General features: G+C 36.6%; 2 protein-coding genes and 1 long non-coding RNA gene across 3 annotated transcripts; 1 reads left to right on the top strand and 2 right to left on the bottom strand.

The window, feature by feature from the left end:
• Nucleotides 1-1,475: 1,475 nt before the first annotated feature.
• Nucleotides 1,476-2,071, bottom strand: LOC109124365 (uncharacterized). Its single transcript, XR_002032342.2, has 2 exons — nucleotides 1,986-2,071; nucleotides 1,476-1,878 (listed from the first exon to the last, which is right to left on the bottom strand). It is a non-coding gene; the product is annotated as an uncharacterized LOC109124365 (long non-coding RNA).
• Nucleotides 1,820-9,106, top strand: LOC100257018 (putative multidrug resistance protein). Its single transcript, XM_002275933.5, has 7 exons — nucleotides 1,820-2,191; nucleotides 2,486-2,540; nucleotides 3,459-3,643; nucleotides 3,752-4,209; nucleotides 5,801-6,341; nucleotides 6,502-8,384; nucleotides 8,494-9,106. The coding sequence occupies exons 1-7, from the start codon at nucleotides 1,886-1,888 to the stop codon at nucleotides 8,915-8,917; spliced, it is 3,852 nt and encodes a 1,283-aa protein (XP_002275969.2). The 5' UTR covers nucleotides 1,820-1,885; the 3' UTR covers nucleotides 8,918-9,106.
• Nucleotides 9,107-11,384: 2,278 nt separating this feature from the next.
• Nucleotides 11,385-16,553, bottom strand: LOC100245008 (autophagy-related protein 16). The gene is made up of 5 exons (XM_002278467.3): nucleotides 16,427-16,553; nucleotides 15,993-16,119; nucleotides 13,992-14,173; nucleotides 13,706-13,901; nucleotides 11,385-12,782 (listed from the first exon to the last, which is right to left on the bottom strand). Coding segments are annotated over exons 1-5 (1,530 nt in total). The 5' UTR covers nucleotides 16,429-16,553; the 3' UTR covers nucleotides 11,385-11,759.
• Between the last annotated feature and the right edge of the window lie 1,197 nt (nucleotides 16,554-17,750).

Raw genomic sequence — 17,750 nt, 5'->3', positions numbered from 1 at the left:
GCTTAATAGGAAATGGATCTGTTGCTTTCTCAACTCTATTGGAAAGTGATTTTGTTTTTCTCACTTGTTAAATTGCTACTGAATTACGTGACACCCACCCCTACTAACCACTTCGTCATTTACCAATTGTGGCTCTCTCTAACCAAGCTTTTCATCCTCTTTTTGAAGGAAAAACTGAATTACATGTCACAGACATCATGGCTTGGCTACATCGCAGGTTTGGTTGGTTTCGAGGAAATTCAGCCCAACCCGAATTAATAAACGTTCAACCCAAATTCAATTCAACCCGAGCTTTAATTTGAGGTGTTCAGCCTAATACAACTCTTTCAAGTTTGAGTCAAGCTCAAGTTGTAAGGTAGAGTTAGACTATTTCATTTTTTTTTTCTTTTAAAATAATAATAACACTTATGTGTAGTAATATAAATTATAAAAATGCTAAACCAGTCTTGGATTAAGCTCAAGTTGCTTTTTGTTGGAGCCAACCTCAACTAAATTTTGAAAAAATTAAGCTTAAACTATCTACCAACTGCCCAAATGTCATATCAGATTTAGGTTGGCTAGACCAACCCGCCAGAGCTGCATATTATGGATTGGTGTTCCATGAACAAGCCCGACAGCATCAAGGATTCCTCTGCTTGCTCTGGTAACCTGAGAACAGAGAGAAAGCATAACTAACAATAATAAATCCCACCTGTATGGAACATGATATTAGTGTAGCAGAATGAGGACAGCGAGATTCACATAGAGAGATTTCAGAATTAACTCCAATAGCTACAAAATAGACCTGTGTTGATACAAACTGAAATGAGATAGTTTTAGAGATTTTCTAGAAGTTCTTGTGCCCAGGGTTTTGGAAGAGCTCAACTATCTCACAACCCCATTCATAGTTAAAGATTTCTACCTTCTTTGTTCTAAGCCTGGGAGGGTTTTCTCAAAATTTGCTACTAGTTTGAGACCTCGTGACCACTAAGACCAAAAGTATTTTCTTATCAGTAGCTGGAAAAGCAGAGCAGACCACGGTTTTGAATCTTAGCGAATCTGTTGGCCTAAGAGATTAGAAGAAGAAAAATGATTTATGACGAAATGAAAGAGACTGGAAATTGAGCGAAAACTGGCTGAACTGCGTTGGCAGTCATGCTCTGGACAAGAAAATGCATACAAAAAGATTTGGAGCAGAGTACATGGATTAACTGGGAGGACATGCTGATTCAATTACACACATCAGAGACATTGTTTGACACATTTAGATGGTGTTATTCTCTTTGACGTTGATGAAGAAGGCAACCAGCTCCTGCGCAAATAATGGCAACAGGACTGGCCAAATTTTAGAAGTAAGATTAAACTTCCCAAATATAGTAATAGTTTGATTCTATTAGCATGAAAGTGATCCAATAGTAGCTTCCAAAGGAAAAAAAATGGTATTGACAAGCTTCCTTTGTCCTCCTGATATAATGCACCACAGTTGAAGCCTGTGATACTGAGTGTATCTCCTACTTGAAATGGGAAAAAAAAACACCAAGAGAGACAGGAAACTGTATCTCACAATATAATAAGGCAGAAATGAATTGACATGTAGCCCAGACCTCATGACCAAGTCAATGTTACTACAATAATTTAAGCATTCTAATGATAAAGTTACTTTCAAAGGCACAATAATATGGCAATCTTGATGCTGATCTGATTTAATACTAACAGATCACAATAGGATTGTTACATCCCTGGATGCATTAACTGTAAGCCATGACATCAGCTAAAACGATTGTCCCTAGCTCGGTATAGTAATAGTAAATTGGCTCCAGGGCTATTATGTTGTCCATATAAACATGTAGTATGGATTGTCTACACAATTTTTCATAGTCGAAACTCAGACAGTAGTCACTGAAACATGGGAAAACTCGATTTAGAAACACAAAAGGATGATACATTAACAAGCAAACCAGAAGGAAATGAAAAAATAGAGAAGGATGATGTATCATCAACCAAACCTGAAGAAAGTGGGAAACCTGCAACTCCATCTGGGTCATTACGGTCGATTTTGAGATACTCGGACTGGAAGGACATGGTGTTGATGACACTGGGGACGTTTGGCTGTGTTGCAGACGGATTAACCATGTCAGCTATGATGCTGGTTATCAGCAAACTGATGAATGCTTACGCCGTTACATCTCTCTCCCTTGCAGACATAGATAAGGTTGGTTAATAGACAAAAGTTAACGTTCAATTTCTGTTTAAGTATGAAAGTTCCATTTTGTTCATTTTCTGCTTGTAAATATAAGAGAAATTTTGAACCATAGCATATCTAAATTTAGAAGACACCCATGTTTTCTGGAGATGCAGAAACAATCAATGAACTGGGAGGATTCATAGAATACCACATCCCCTATTAATTAATAGCAATGAGGGTTGACAATCATAACCAACCATCTATTTCTTGCAGTAAGTACAAGCATATACTGAAGCAGTTGTTATTTTCCCCATTTTGCAGTACGCATTGGCCTTACTCTATGTAGCACTTGGCATAGGTGCGGGTTCATTTCTAGGTATTTGGTCTGAACTTTCATCTCTATACTATCAAGGAGACAACCTTGCTTTTCTTTATATTTCAAACAATATAGTAGATTTAGTAAACAAGATATTTAATCAGAGCCTGCACAGAACAGTGGAGATTGCACTAGCATTTCATCTCATGAATATCGAAAACTGTTTTGTGGAATTGGGTCGACAAACCCCATGAGAACATGAGAAATAATCAAAGCAAGAAATTTATACAGAGCATGAGAATTTATATGGTTTGAAGACAGAAGGCTCCTATCTGGGAAAGCCAGTCAAATGGACTTATGTGCATACCACACCAGAGATATGGTTTTTGCCTTTGTTTTAGTTCTGTGGGTTGGGTGTACATGTTAGGTTGAGTTCCTAGAAAACATATGGAACTCAGGTAAGGCATGCATTGATGTGACTCAATATCATATAGAAGCATCTAGTGGTCCAACAAAATCTGTGGAGATATCTCTAATATTTTCCTCTTTAGGATGTTCCTTTCTTTGATTCCCTAGATTCAGGGTCGACAATCAGACCTTTTATTTTTTTTATTTTCACACACTTTCTAGGAGATCTTCACATCTATGTCATATCCTCAATTCTCTCTTCAAGCTTCAATGCAATTATCATTTTGCTCTTGGCTGTCTAATGATTGGAGGTCAAAGGAAGATAGGATTTGAGACATCAAAATTAAAAAGGCATGCACCTGGCTGCTAAACAGAAAAACCATCCTCATTTTCAGCACTCAGGACCCATGATTCATCCAATTGATAACAGAGTTTGAACCATGATATATACATGAGTCTGTGTGTATGACCTTAAAAATCGCATAATTACCTACTGACTGATGTGTAATATTCCATAACAATCCCACTGAATCTCTCACCTCCTGGCCATTATGTTTGCGTCTTTAACAGAAGGATTTTGTTGGGCACGCACCGCAGAAAGGCAAACTTCTAGACTGCGCAGGAAATATTTACAAGCAGTTCTGCGGCAAGATGTTGGATTCTTCGAGAGAACTCATGGCGCATCCATGACCTCCCAAGTAGTCTCAAGTATTTCAACAGACATTCTTGTCATACAAGGAGTTCTCAGTGAGAAGGTCACTTGCCTGCTCCACTAAATAGAAAACTTTTAAAACAATTGTACTTTAACTAAGTACTTAATCTTTCACTTTCAGCATACTAACTTATTTTAGCATTCATGACAGCTTCCAAATTTCATCATGAATATAGCAATGTTCATCACATCTCAAATGACTGCTCTGTACCTCTGTTGGAGACTGGCTATTGTTGCCATTCCTGCACTTTCCATGTTGATTATTCCAGGAATAGTATATGGAAAGCTGTTATCAGGGCTTGGAGAGAAGATACAAGAAGCTTATTCTGTTGCTGGAGGAATTGTGGAGCAGGCAATATCATCAATCAGGACTGTTTATTCTTATGTTGGAGAGGAAAGAACAGTGAAAAGCTATTCAGTTGCACTGGAACCGATTTTAAAGCTAGGGATCAAACAAGGACTGATGAAGGGAATGGCCATTGGCAGCATAGGAGTTACATATGCCGTTTGGGCACTACAGGGGTGGTATGGGAGCATTTTGGTCACTGACAAAGGAGTTAAAGGTGGCAATGTTTTCACTACAGGAGTGTGCATAATATACGGAGGACTGTAAGTTCAACATAAGATACTATTTCCTACCCACCTCCCATTCCCCTAAACCCCCTAAAAGAAAATCCTGCACATGCATATAACACTCCCTATAATAAGAAAAAACTTTAATATTTTCTTCATCTGATCTCTTTATGGATAGGGAAAATCACAAGGATTAGATATTTTTATGCACCAGCCAAGATAGTGAAAATCCTGGTACATTTTGTGCATTGTACCTAAGGTCCTAAATATCAAAGTCTTCATGACAAGAACCACAGAGATGTTGTAGAGAAAATAAGAATATACCAAATAGCAACTTTGATTTAGAAAAATGACATAAATCAGTATCGAAGAAATGAAATTTGAAAATAAAACTTTAGAAGTACTTATAGAAACAGTGTGCACCATTTAAAGTCAAAGTATTGTAAATAAAATGCATAAATGAGAAATAATTCACATATAGGGTATTTATGTTGACAATGATGTAGATACAAACACCATAAGCAACATAAACATTAAAACAATTACAGAAGATCAATTCATGTAGGTAAACTCATAAACATTGAAATATGCAAGATAAAGCATAAAAAGAGAGAAAAATGTAGTTTTTGTAGTTTCACAAACGAAACCTGAACTTTGCTACTTCAATCTTCTCTAGGTATTACAGCACAAGCAAGCTTATAACTTAAAATTTATACTACTTAGGATTAGTTGAACTGAAGGTGAAATAGAGAGAAGAACTGAACACAGAAGAAAATCAAGAAGACAATGAGTTACTTAGTAAACATAGGTGTGACTCAGAAGCAGATTAAATTGGCTTTGCATTACAAGGTTGCAAATGAAAATAGATTCCACAGTGGCAAAATGAAACAGAAGAACTAGAAAAAGAATCTTAATATTTTGATAGTTAAGCAGTATAAGCAGAGAGATCTTGAGGTGTCGAAATATCTCTAGCGATATTCATAATATCTCACAATCTTCCTCAAGAAGCTGCAACTTTTAAACTGTAACCCTATTATCTCAAGACATGACACTTAAAACCCTGGTCTATATATTGCTGCAAAAAGAAGACAAGACTAATTAAAATAGAAATGTCTTCTACTGTTAAAACATGAAATTTCCCTCCGAAGTGGTATGGCTTAAACAGTGTGATTCATTTCAGGTGTCTTTGAAAGCAAGTTGATAGAAGAATGACTCGTAATGCCATTGAAAGGATATCTAAAGCCTATTTCATTAAAATATTCTCTAGATCACTCTTGGTAACCACACTGACTAAGCGGAACAAGCCAATCATTAGGAATACAGGATCTAGTTCATCTAAAAATGGTTCTGTTTTATGATTAAAGGTTACTCAACAGAATAGGTAAGAAAGGACAATAATCCTAAATTTAAGGACCTTCTTCAGGAGAAATAGCAAAATGAAAATTTTATGCTTGGAAATGTAAAATTTAGAACATACTCCTCTACACCTCTAATATAAACCTTCTAAATTTCTCCAAAGAGTCAGTGGCAATTGATTTTACAGGTCACTAGAAGCTATAAATCCTTGAATTCCACACTCAATATGCCCTTAGCGATCAATGCTGTTAATTACTTGCTTTTTTTGCAGTGCTCTTGGCAGTTCTTTCCTCAATGTGAAGCACTTTACTGAAGCAAATGCAGCAGCTGCACTTATTTTAGAAATGATTGAGCGTGTACCAAGCATAGATTCTGCAGATCAACAAGGCAAAACCATCACCGAAGTCAAAGGTGAATTGGTGTTTGAGGAAATTGATTTTGCATATCCATCACGGCCAGGAAACTTAGTATTAAGAAAATTCAATCTTAAAGTGGTTGCTTGCCAGACTGTTGGATTGGTGGGTAGCAGTGGTTCAGGTAAATCTACTGTGATTAATTTGCTCCAAAGATTCTATGATCCTCTTGGGGGAGAGATACTGTTGGATGGGATTGGCATAAAAAGCCTTCAGCTAAAATGGTTACGAAGCCAGATGGGTCTAGTTGCCCAAGAGCCTATACTTTTTGCAACCACAGTCAAAGAGAATATTCTATTTGGAAAAGAGGAGGCCTCACAGGAGGAGATAGTTCAAGCAGCTAAAGCTGCCAATGCACATAACTTCATTTCACAACTACCCAATGGATATGACACCCTGGTAAGTATTAAACAATATCTGCTTTGGTATTTTGTTCCAATATTGGTTGTTGTTGCTGATCTACCTAATAATGACAATCTATCATTTGCTTTTCTGCCATATAGTTCTATGACTGACTAAAAAGAACAAGATACTAATGCGTAGGATTAATGTTTATCAGGTAGGACAATTGGGTATTCAGATGTCTGAAGGGCAGAAACAAAGGATTTCCATTGCAAGGGCATTGCTAAGAGATCCAAGAATCCTGCTGCTTGATGAAGCCACTAGTGCATTGGATTCCCAGTCTGAAAAGGCTGTCCAGGATGCTTTCAATCAGGCATCATTAGGAAGAACCACTATAATTGTTGCACATCGCCTGTCTGCACTGCGTAATGCTGACTTGATTGCTGTTATTCAATCTGGAGAAGTAGTGGAAGCTGGTTCCCATGACCAACTTATACAAAACAGGCACGGGCCATACTCAGCAATGGTGCAGCTGCAGAAAACAACATTCATGAAAGATGAAATCATATCAGAGCCTAAAGGAAATGAAAGTCACAATTCCACCTCCACCACTGAAGAAGCTGCCCCCACTGCAGAAATAGCAAACAAATTGAGTCCTCAGTTACCTAGTCATCAGACAAACAGCAACCAACAGTCAGAAGATCATTACAGCCCCCCATCTATATGGCAACTGATGTGGATGACAACACCAGAGTGGAAGCCAACCCTAGTCGGTTGCATTGGTGCTCTTATCTTTGGATTAGTTCAGCCAATGAGCTCTTTCTGCATGGGTGCACTTCTAGCTGTTTACTTCATCAATGACCATGATGAGATTAGATCACAAACAAAAATGTACTGTTTTGCCTTCTTAGCCTTTGCTATCTTTGCTTTCATCACCAATGTCATTCAGCATTACCACTTTGGTGTTATGGGAGAGAACCTAACAAGAAGGGTCAGGGAGGCAAGCCTCACAAAGATCTTGACATTTGAGATCGAATGGTTTGATCAAGAACACAACAGCACTGGGGCTCTCTGTTCGAGATTATCTGTGGATTCGACCATGGCAAGAACTCTTGTTGCTGATCGGTTGTCACTGTTGACTCAAGCCATCTCTGCTGCAGCTTTAGCAGTTATTTTGGGTATGGTTTTAGCTTGGAAACTTGCCATTGTAGTTACCGCTTTACAACCATTCATCATAGGTGCTTTTTATACTAGAGCAGTAATGATGAGGAGTATGTCCAAGAAAATCTTGAAAGCGCAGAATAAGAGCAGTGAATTAGCAAGTGAGGCTGTTGGGAACCACAGAATCATTACTGCATTCTATTCTCAGGAAAAGGTTTTGTCACTTTTTGAGGTTACACAGAAAGATCCCAAGAATGAGAGCCTTAAACAATCTTGGTATGCTGGGCTTGGGCTATTTACCTCACAGTTCCTCACTTCTGGTAGTGCAGGACTAATTTTCTGGTATGGAGGGAGGCTGCTATACAATAAAGAAATTTCATATAAGCACCTGTTTCAGACATTTTTCATCCTGGTGGCAACAGGGAGACTTATTGCAGAAACGGGGAGCATGACTGCTGATTTATCAAAGGGCACAAATGCATTAAAGTCAGTTTTTATGACTCTAGAAAGAAAGAGCAAAATGGACCCAGATGAAATCAAAGGGATAAAACCAGAAAAGCTTATTGGAGATATCGAATTTAAAGAGGTGGATTTCTTTTATCCAACAAGACCAAAACAGATGATATTGATGGGTGTAAGCCTAAAGGTTGATGCTGGAAAAGTAGTGGCATTAGTTGGCCAAAGTGGATCTGGAAAATCTACTGTCATCAGAATGATTGAGAGATTCTATGACCCATCAAAAGGATCTATTGAAGTTGATGGAATTGACATCAAACACTACAATCTAAGAGCTTTAAGGTTACATATTGCATTGGTAAGTCAGGAGCCCACTCTATTTGCAGGAACCATCCAGGAAAACATTGCATATGCGAAAGAGAATGCAAGTGAAGCTGAGATTATTGAAGCGGCCACTGTAGCAAATGCCCATGAATTTATAAGGTTTGTTATTGCCAAGATCTTTATTTATGTTTTATTCATTTAGCTATTTATGTTTTTCAGAGCACAATCACTTTCTAAATTCTGTGTCAAATGTGTCTTCAATGAACAGTTCCATGAAGGATGGTTATGCAACCTATTGTGGGGAAAGAGGTGTGCAACTATCAGGAGGGCAAAAGCAGAGATTAGCTCTTGCTCGAGCAATCTTGAAAAATCCTGCAATATTGCTTTTAGATGAGGCAACGAGTGCATTGGATGTCAAATTGGAGAGCCTTGTTCAAGATGCACTGGAGAAGACCATGGTTGGTCGGACATGCCTGGTTGTAGCTCATCGACTGTCCACAATTCAAAAATCAGATAAAATATCAGTGATTGATGATGGGAAGATTGTGGAAGAGGGGTCGCATGGTGAGCTACTTGCAAAGGGAGAAAAAGGTGCATATTTTTCACTTGTAAAACTCCAACAGCATGCCACCATGGAGAAGAGAGAGCTCAATTTAATTGGTAGGAACATCGAGCCATCCAAGGATGAATGACTCCATAACCACAAGCTAAGAATTGCTTTTCACAAATTTCAAGCAGGTAAGCTCGATTACTTAATTAAGATCAAGACAAAACTAGGTCAAGTACATGGGATATTAGCTCTTCTAGTTGCACAATATAGATTTTTTGTTGGACTCCCTTTCGGTAGTTTTCATCAATGTGATCTACATCTTTTTGCTGCATTGTCTTCATTTGTTGTTGGCTTGTACCAACGCTTAAGGGTATTCTATTCAACTAAACTGAACTCGAGATAACCTCATGCCAACATTCCATAGATTTTTCCGATTCATGAAATCTCAAGTTCTTAAAAATGAAAGCTGATGAAGCACAAACAGTGTCTTTTATGTTAAAAAAAATTACTTTCTGCATCATCCTATAGAGCTAAAGTAGCAAGCTGCTCAAGTTTTGAACCCCATCTCATGCCTTCACCTTTCAAGAAATGTGCACAAGGTACCATCTCAAGTCCTCTCATGCAATAGAACCGCAATGGTACTAAAGCTGACAAGCTGCACATTCTACGCATAAGGTGCAGCACATGGAGTACAATAACAAATACATCAGAATTCAGATTGAGGGGATACGCTGGAGGGAATGCAAAGCTGTGCACGAACATTCCTTAGAAGGATGAAAATAAATGCCAAGGTTAACAAAACATCTTTCTGCAACCATCTGTAACCATCTACAACCATTTCAACTCCCAAACTGGATTTGGACTGATTACCAGACCTTACATGGAAAACCACCAATCAACTTTGACAACATCTTGCCTCTTCCTAAATCTACATTTTCCCAAAAGTTGTGCTTGTAGAAGTCAAATTTTCAATGTTGAGTATTTACTGTAGTCATGGAGAGGAAAGGAAAGAATACTAGGTAAGAGTAAAGCAATGAGTTGTAGAATGTTGCATGAGATTCATTTTCTTTCAGATGTAGGAGGATCAGGAGGAAATTTGGGGGATAAAATAGGATAGTCAAGTAAAACTTGACAGGTTTTCTCCATCACCAAATGACCTTAATCGTTCAGTTTTATGTTGAATGTTTTTCAGGTTTAAGTCACCCTACTGGGTTTGGAGAACTGATAAGGTTTGAAAGTTAAAGTCTTAAACCACAAACAATCATTAAAGAAGATAGAATATATTGGTCAACAAAGATTATTAATCTATTCAAAGGCATATATAACTTTGGACCAATCAGCAATTAAAATAGTCATAGTAAACTCAGCATGCATGAAAATAAAGTATTTTCTGTAATAATCATTTCAATATGTTCATCCAATAATCCCTAATTTCAACCACAGCAGCTAAATAATGGAGAAATTAGATAGGCATTAAACTAATAGGCAATGAATCCATTGGCTCCAATTCAATATCAGATTCATATATCGACTGACAGCATTTCAAAGGAATTCTGCAACAAAGATGAGAAAATATGAATTATTGGAAGCAAAGACAGATGAGTTAGCTTTTGGATACTATTGAAAAGCATTCCAGAGTGGATGTTCCACTCATAACAATCTTATGGTAACTACTTAATAAGACCAATTGCAAGTCAGTCTTACAATGATCCTGATTCTTACATAGTATTATTGAACATTTATGCCATAGTCTATCAAAAAAATTATAGAACACTTATGCCATATTAGCAATATTGAAATCTATTGTCAAACAGCAGAAGTAGATTACAAGCCCTTGGATTCAAGATTATTGCATAGGGAGCCAACTTGTTAGTCATACAGAAAATCTGGTTGCCTAATAGTTTTGGAACTCAAGCATAAGGAGAAAAAATTAATTGGAAAATAAAAAAACCATTTCTCGCAAAAGAGATGACATCTTCTACTTTAAGCTATTTCTGCAGATAGCAATATTCTTGATAAAGAAGCACAAAGAAATCCCAAACTTTCATGAAGAACAATTACATTCTTGTAAGAGTGCTCATTAAGAACTTTCTAATAATGACTGATTACCTGAAGTTCATCTTTTTTTCTTGCCAATTGCACCCATGGAATTGGTTTTTTCTAATAATGACTGATTACCCTGTTCTTACCATATTGTATATGATGTGATGGGAAACAGTTTAAGAATAAAATGTTAGCATTAACATGGAATGGTAATAACAAATGGAAATAGAGGGGCATTAAATAAAATATGAGAGCAGTAACATCACACATTGCATCAATTGGTCAGATTACCTTGTTTTGAGGTCCTATAGTCAGAAATTTTATCTATACCCCAAAGAAAATGAATCTGAAATTAATGTAGTTAAGAAGAACTAAAAAAGCAAAGTAGTCTAAATAAAAAAAATTAAAGAACAGACATAAAATCAATATATAAACTCTTTAACAGCTCCTATAAGAAGAAGCTGGACAAAGTTCAAAATTCAAGAAACTCCCACATCTTCAAGAGTGAAAACAACCTGTCAAAAAAAATTATCAGTCACGGAAATATAAATTGAACATTGCATGCATTTCTACCAACCGAGAACCAAACAAGTTCCCTTTATTTATTTAAAAAATAATGAAATACTCCACTGATGCACTGTCACAACAATTCCTTTTAGTAACCCTCATTTTCTTCAACAATATTGACCCTTTTCTGGTCATGGTACACCTGGACTTTAGATGTTCATTATTGGCATCTCCTGAACTAGAAACCTATACAACTAGAAGCCCACAAACATCTGGATTCCAAGCAGTGGAAGGACATTATCATTGTGTAGTGTGATTTGGGGTCAAGCAACCTGAAATGGCTTATAAGGTTTTGGTATCTCACACAAAGCCAGCAAAGAGATTGAGAGAGACAGAATCTTCTGTCACAGTTACAACTGTCAAAGTGAGACCGATCATGTCCATGTATAAACAATTCCACTCTTATCAGAGGAGGCTAGAGGTTTTCCAAGTCCACTCCATGAACAACTTAGAACTGAAGCAGTGTGTTCCTTTAGAGTACTCACTATTTCTGCTGTTAGTATTGACCAAATATGCACAGATCCATCAGTGGATCCAGCAGCAACATAGTTGTCATCTGCACTTATACAGGATCGGCTCCAATTAGATGCCACCCTGTTTCCATTCGCTCTTAATGTGCCACAAACTTCCAGAGACCGCATATCAAATAAATTATGCAAGTTGTCTCTCCCACTTGTTAATACCACACTCCCATTTCGAGACAAAGAGATAGATGTAATAGCAAGTGAATGAGCAGCAACTTCACTAAGTAGTTTTCCTGTCTGAATATCCCACAATCGAAGATTTCCATCAACATGACCTGAACAAATGGTTTGTCCATCTGTGCTGAAGCAAAGTGCATTGCAGTTGCTGTGGAAAATGATAGTGTTGATACAATAACCTTTCTGCAAATCCCAAACTTTTATAGTACGGTCATAAGCTGCACTTGCAACATGACGACTTGAAATTTTGCTCACATCTACAGAACAAACTTTATCCATGTGGCCTGTAAGAGTATGACGGATCCGACCTGAGTTCACATCCCATACACACAAGTTATTTGAGCTGCTTGCAGCAATTATGGATCTGTTATCATGTGTAATAGCAAGATCAAGAACAGAGCCCACACAACCATAAAGAGTGCGAGTTAATGATCCAGTGTTTGTATCCCACATTTTGACTGCCCGGTCATGTCCCCCACTAATCAAATTGCCAGAGTTGTACTCAAACAATATAGCTGCACAGCCACCCTCATGGGCATGGATCCTGTGCTTACATGTATTCGGAACAGTTGATTCCCCATAGTACTGGGCACCTTCTTCACTTTGGCGTACCACACCATCCACTTGCTGCCGAGCAAGTTGTGCTATACCACTGGCCTTGAGCTGATCTTTAAAATCTTGATAAAGAGCATTAGCCTAAAATAATTAAAATATAGTTAGACAACCCATCAGATGGAAAGAGACTAAAAATATATGAACATTCTTTCAAAAGTAAGCAAACTTAATCAACTGAAAGAGGATTAAACACTTAAATCTCTCCCTACACTAAAATGTATAAGAATGGTTTATGGAGTATTTGTTATTTCTTTTCTTTTTTTTTCCTTTTTCATTTTCTTTTCTTTGAAAAAAAAAAAAAATCCATTGGATCTCCACCAATATTGTATACAGCCAATGTTATTGTTAGATAGTTGGATTAAAACGTTTTAGTACAACTATGAAGCAGCCAATGTCATTTTTCATCCAGGAAGTGTTTCCAGAAAAAAGCCACATCAAACCAGGCCTAAATCATATAAACCAGGTAAATAGATATCTTATCAGTTGTTATATGTTGGATTAAAATGTTTTAGTATGACTATGAAGCAGTTTCATCAAGTAGTGCTTCCAGCAAAAAGCTGCATCAAACCAGGTCTAAATCATATAAACCACGTGAATTGATATCCTATCAGTTGGACAGTGAAAAATTGGTGAAAGAAGACTTTTCTTTTCAATTTTCAGATAAAAAATTCAGTCCAAAAGTTAAAAGGTAAGGGAAGGAGGTTTTTCTCTTTCAGATGATTAAAAAGTGAACAAAATCAGGAGAGTATCATCTAATCAATACAAATCTGAAAGCAGAGTAAAAATCCCCATTCAAAATACATCTGACAACAATGATGTATTGCCCAGTAATTATAATAATAGCCAACCAATCATCAGTAAAATCAAGCACAGAATGGTAACAAAGTTTTTCTTCCCTCATCATGCCATTTCTCTGGGTCACTCCCTAGTGATACCAATTTGTACTAGTATCATCTAGACCTAATTCTGTGTTTGATCCCAACCATAACAATAACATAAAATACCTCATTCAGGTGTTCAGCCTCCTGCATCTTTTGCAACATCCAGCGATCAATCAACATCTTATTTTCAGCCTCTATATTCTTAGCTTTCACAGTCATCTCTTGTAGCTGTGCTTTAAGCTCCTGATTCTCACTCATAACTAATTCTAAAGCTTTAGTCTTTTCTTCTACAATAACTTTTAGTTGCAAGCATTCATCCCTGGAGCATTTAATTGAGTTAGGCGATTCATACTACTTGAAATTTCAAAGACACCTTCTACATGACTAAAGCATAAGAATAAAAGATAACCTTGTTTTAGTAAGCTCATTTTGTATATCATTGATTATTGCTTCTTTCTCTTGAACCAAGGCTTTTGAAGCTCTGCATTCAGCCACTTCCACCACAAGCTGTTCTGATAATCTAGCTTGAGCTCTGTAACATTGCTGTAGTTCCACTTCAAGATTTTCTGCTTTATCTTTCCATTCAGATCCCTTCAAGGACATCAACCAGCCAATCTCAATCAGACTAATTATAAGTAATTCAAGAAAAAGTCAAAAGGAATTAAAACCAAGAATCCAAAACTAAGAAATATTGTTAAAATTCAGCAGCATCAGAACAATCCATCAAGAGAAACCATGCCAAATAAACACATTGTAGAAATTTTGTGCCACAACTTTATCAGATGGAAAAAAGATACACTGCACCAAATCCAGACAATCAGATCAAATAGAGAAAATAATCCCTGAGGTAGGAAAAAGATGGTCAACTAGTTCAAGCAACAATTATGTCACCGGATAGGCTTGGTATGTTTACTAGATCTGAGAATTAACATAGTCTTCCAAGTATTCAGAGAGGCATATTGGGGTACTCTGGGTTATGATGCTCTGGGTGACATACTATGGTATGTTACATGGACTTATGCATGCATGTAGATTGCAGATATGCCTTACAACTCCTAAGATTGTGCCACAATTTAATAAGCACATCGCTAAAGGCAATTTGCTCTCTAACATTGAGGCATACACCCAAAATCATGGTTCTGATAGTCATTTGATTGAAATTCCAAATATGTTCTAACTTCCAATGATAATGACATCTAGTTGATGTGCTACAGGAGTGTCCACAGGAAAATGCCATCATTGGGCCTTGATATATTTCATCTATAAAGCACTCTTGATAAGTCTGCATATAGTGCAGTTTTAGTTAGGTAGCACATGTAACGCACACAGGTAAGTCGGGGCATGTAGGAAACTCTAAATGGGAAAAGCCATCACATATGCCCTGGATAAAGTAACTTCCTTAGGTGCCTTAGGCAAGGAGGCTACCATCTGGACATGTCATGTACAGAACCAAGTGGGCCCATCTCAAATTCCCTTGTTACATGTACTAAGGTTTAGGTTTATTTTTACGATACATAATCTTTCTACCTTAACCCATGTAACTTATCCATTGTTGCATTTTGTTTGGTAATGGCCAATTGTAATTCTGAGTTGGCAAATTATTAGGCCATGTGCTACAATACCATCAACTTATTAACACCGTGGATGAAGGTCTATGTAATATTGCCATCTGCATAATAGCTGCATAAGAATTGAGACAATTTTTTTGGGGGGGGAGAACTTCTATGTAATCAGTGATGTGCTTAATAGTGCAACTGCCAGCTACCAGCTAACTGTATAATCCATACCCACCTTGTGACACCCATCATGGGCACTTAAAAATTCTGAAATGTGCCAGTTTGGAGCATAGATCTTATCCACAGGATGTAAAACAATTTGGAAGGAGTACAACCTTCCGTATCATACAGCTGCCTTCTTCAAAGCTTAAGGACATCCTATTAACAGTTTTACCGGTGTCAAGTTTGGGAGATGGATGAATGTATGTCCACGACTTTTTAAATGGTTTGCAATTGATACATTTAAGAAAGATGAATGACATTTTTTTTTTCTAACAGAAAAAGGTGATAATAAATACCTCTCAAATTAAGAGAATTTCTACAAGTGGGACATGTAGTATATAATGTTATGGAGTTACATAAGTTGAAAATTAAGGATTTGCATCCCTAACCTGAGTAATTGGGATAAGGTTTTATTTTACTTGAGCATAATTTTCTATAGTTCATGTGTGCATAAGGATTGCCCCTTCCTTTAATTTTCTACTGTTCACAACTCAATCCATACAGTGATACAATCTGACTACCCTAGATTGCACTACAAATACAATGTTCAATTTCAACTTAGTAGCACTGACAATAGAGGAAAATAACCAGTTGATTAATCACTATAGTAAATATGCACACACACAGAGAACCTGATAAATAAAAGGCTTGGAAAGAGCTACGATAGCCGGAGCATGAGCGCCTTCCTCTAGCAAATGCCGCTTCCGCAGAGCCTTTAGAGCGTGTTTAATAGCATCAACCGCCACCTCATCCTGTGACCTGAAGAATTCAACATCATCAAGCAAACAACGACTCCATCGTATATCTAATGCTCAGTTTGGTGGCCGAGAAACCACCGGAAAAAAGAAAAATAAATAAAAATAAAAATTTTGGATCACATCCCGGTAAAACGAACACAAGTACAAATACTTCACCCAAATCACTTAAGATTTTTCAATCCGTACACAAAAGAAACATATGAATCCAACAATTCCTTCTCTTTTCCTCTATTTTCCATTCCTTTTCTTTTCCTTTGTTTTCTCGGCAACCAAACAAGAGATACCAAATCTGAAATAGTTGTACTTACATATTTCGATCGAAATAGATTGTGTTGAGAAAGGAATAGTTTCGTTCACAAGCAGATTCGAGGGTGCGGAGAGGGCTTTTAAAGAAGTCCGGAAAATTAATAATATTATAATCATAATTATTAATAATAATAGATTTATTTTATAAACAAAAATGATCACGTCACAGGGCTGTCAACAAAATATTTAAAACTGCCCACAGATACTAAGACACGTCGATTTGATGCATCCGCTGCGAAAGGAATATGCTACACAGGAGGAAAATGTTTTGAGTTCATGGACTGCTTACTAATTTTCAATTTTATTTAAAATTTGGAAATAAAACAGAATTCCACTTGATGAATCTTTAAAAGAGGCATGTGTTACAACAAACAAACTTAACTAAACGAATTCAATCCGTTCAATCAAACAATTCTCATTGATTTGACAATTCATATATGTAAGGGTGCTTTTAGGGTTTTTCTTTTTTTCTTTTTTTCTTTTTTTCTTTTTTTCTTTCCAAGCTTTAGATCCAATAAAATTTAAGCAGATGTCGATTTCCCATTTTAAACTCTTTGTTTAGAAAGGTTGAAATTATACCTTTATTTTTTAAAATTTTTGTTATTAAATTTGAGAATAAATAAATAAAATTATAAATTAGGGTAGAACCTTCGAAGGGAATATAAAGTTTTTATGATGTTGATCTTGAGCTATCATCCAAGGACAAAGATGATCATTTTGTTGAAATCCCCAAAAGATTCTAAAAAAGAAATAAAATAATTTTGATATAGTAAGTAAATAAACTAATTGGCTGTTTTTGCATTAATTGCTACTTCATCAATCTTACTGATTAATGTACCCCGTTGTATTTGCTTCTCCTGATGGTTGGTCAAGTAACAAAAATATTGTATTTTTCGGTATTCAGCTTTTAAGTGCGGCTAGAATCTTTTACACATTTGGATGAAGGAACAGATTCGTCCATACCATTAACAGTTTATGGATGAGTGCTCTTGGAGTAGTCAGTCTGGCTTTGAACTTACGTGCCTTAGGGCATTGGTCATGGGCTAAAAGATATTTTAGAGGCTCATAAAGGTCCATTTACAGGTCAGGGCTATAGTAACTTAATATATAATATTAATATAGTAACTAAATATATTAATAACGTCTAACATTTTCTCACAAAACTCATAATGCGATTGTAAGAAACATCGATAGTTTGTCAACCAAAAACCGAAATTGTGGAAGTGGGTGTGACTTGGTAAACAATTTTGCAATTATATTGTTGAGAAATTCTTTTAGTAACCAGTTAAGTTTTGTACTATTTAATTGAAGTACCAAATGTCAAGT

This window comes from Vitis vinifera, chromosome 17 (assembly GCF_030704535.1).
Source record: "Vitis vinifera cultivar Pinot Noir 40024 chromosome 17, ASM3070453v1".
Lineage (NCBI taxonomy): Eukaryota > Viridiplantae > Streptophyta > Magnoliopsida > Vitales > Vitaceae > Vitis > Vitis vinifera.
The sequence above is the reverse complement of the archived record's forward strand: the minus strand, read 5'-3'. Positions and strand labels throughout refer to the sequence as shown.

Excerpts from the sequence above, each read along its gene's own strand:
- LOC100257018 (XM_002275933.5), top strand. The coding sequence starts at position 1,886 with ATGGGAAAACTCGATTTAGAAACACAAAAGGATGATACATTAACAAGC. Across the intron at positions 2,192-2,485 it reads CCCTTGCAGACATAGATAAG|TACGCATTGGCCTTACTCTA; the intron begins GTTGGTTAATAG and ends CCCATTTTGCAG. Across the intron at positions 4,210-5,800 it reads TGCATAATATACGGAGGACT|TGCTCTTGGCAGTTCTTTCC; the intron begins GTAAGTTCAACA and ends CTTTTTTTGCAG.
- LOC100245008 (XM_002278467.3), bottom strand. Across the intron at positions 14,174-15,992 it reads CCAAGCCTTTTATTTATCAG|GGATCTGAATGGAAAGATAA; the intron begins GTTCTCTGTGTG and ends ATGTCCTTGAAG. Across the intron at positions 12,783-13,705 it reads AGGCTGAACACCTGAATGAG|GCTAATGCTCTTTATCAAGA; the intron begins GTATTTTATGTT and ends TAATTATTTTAG.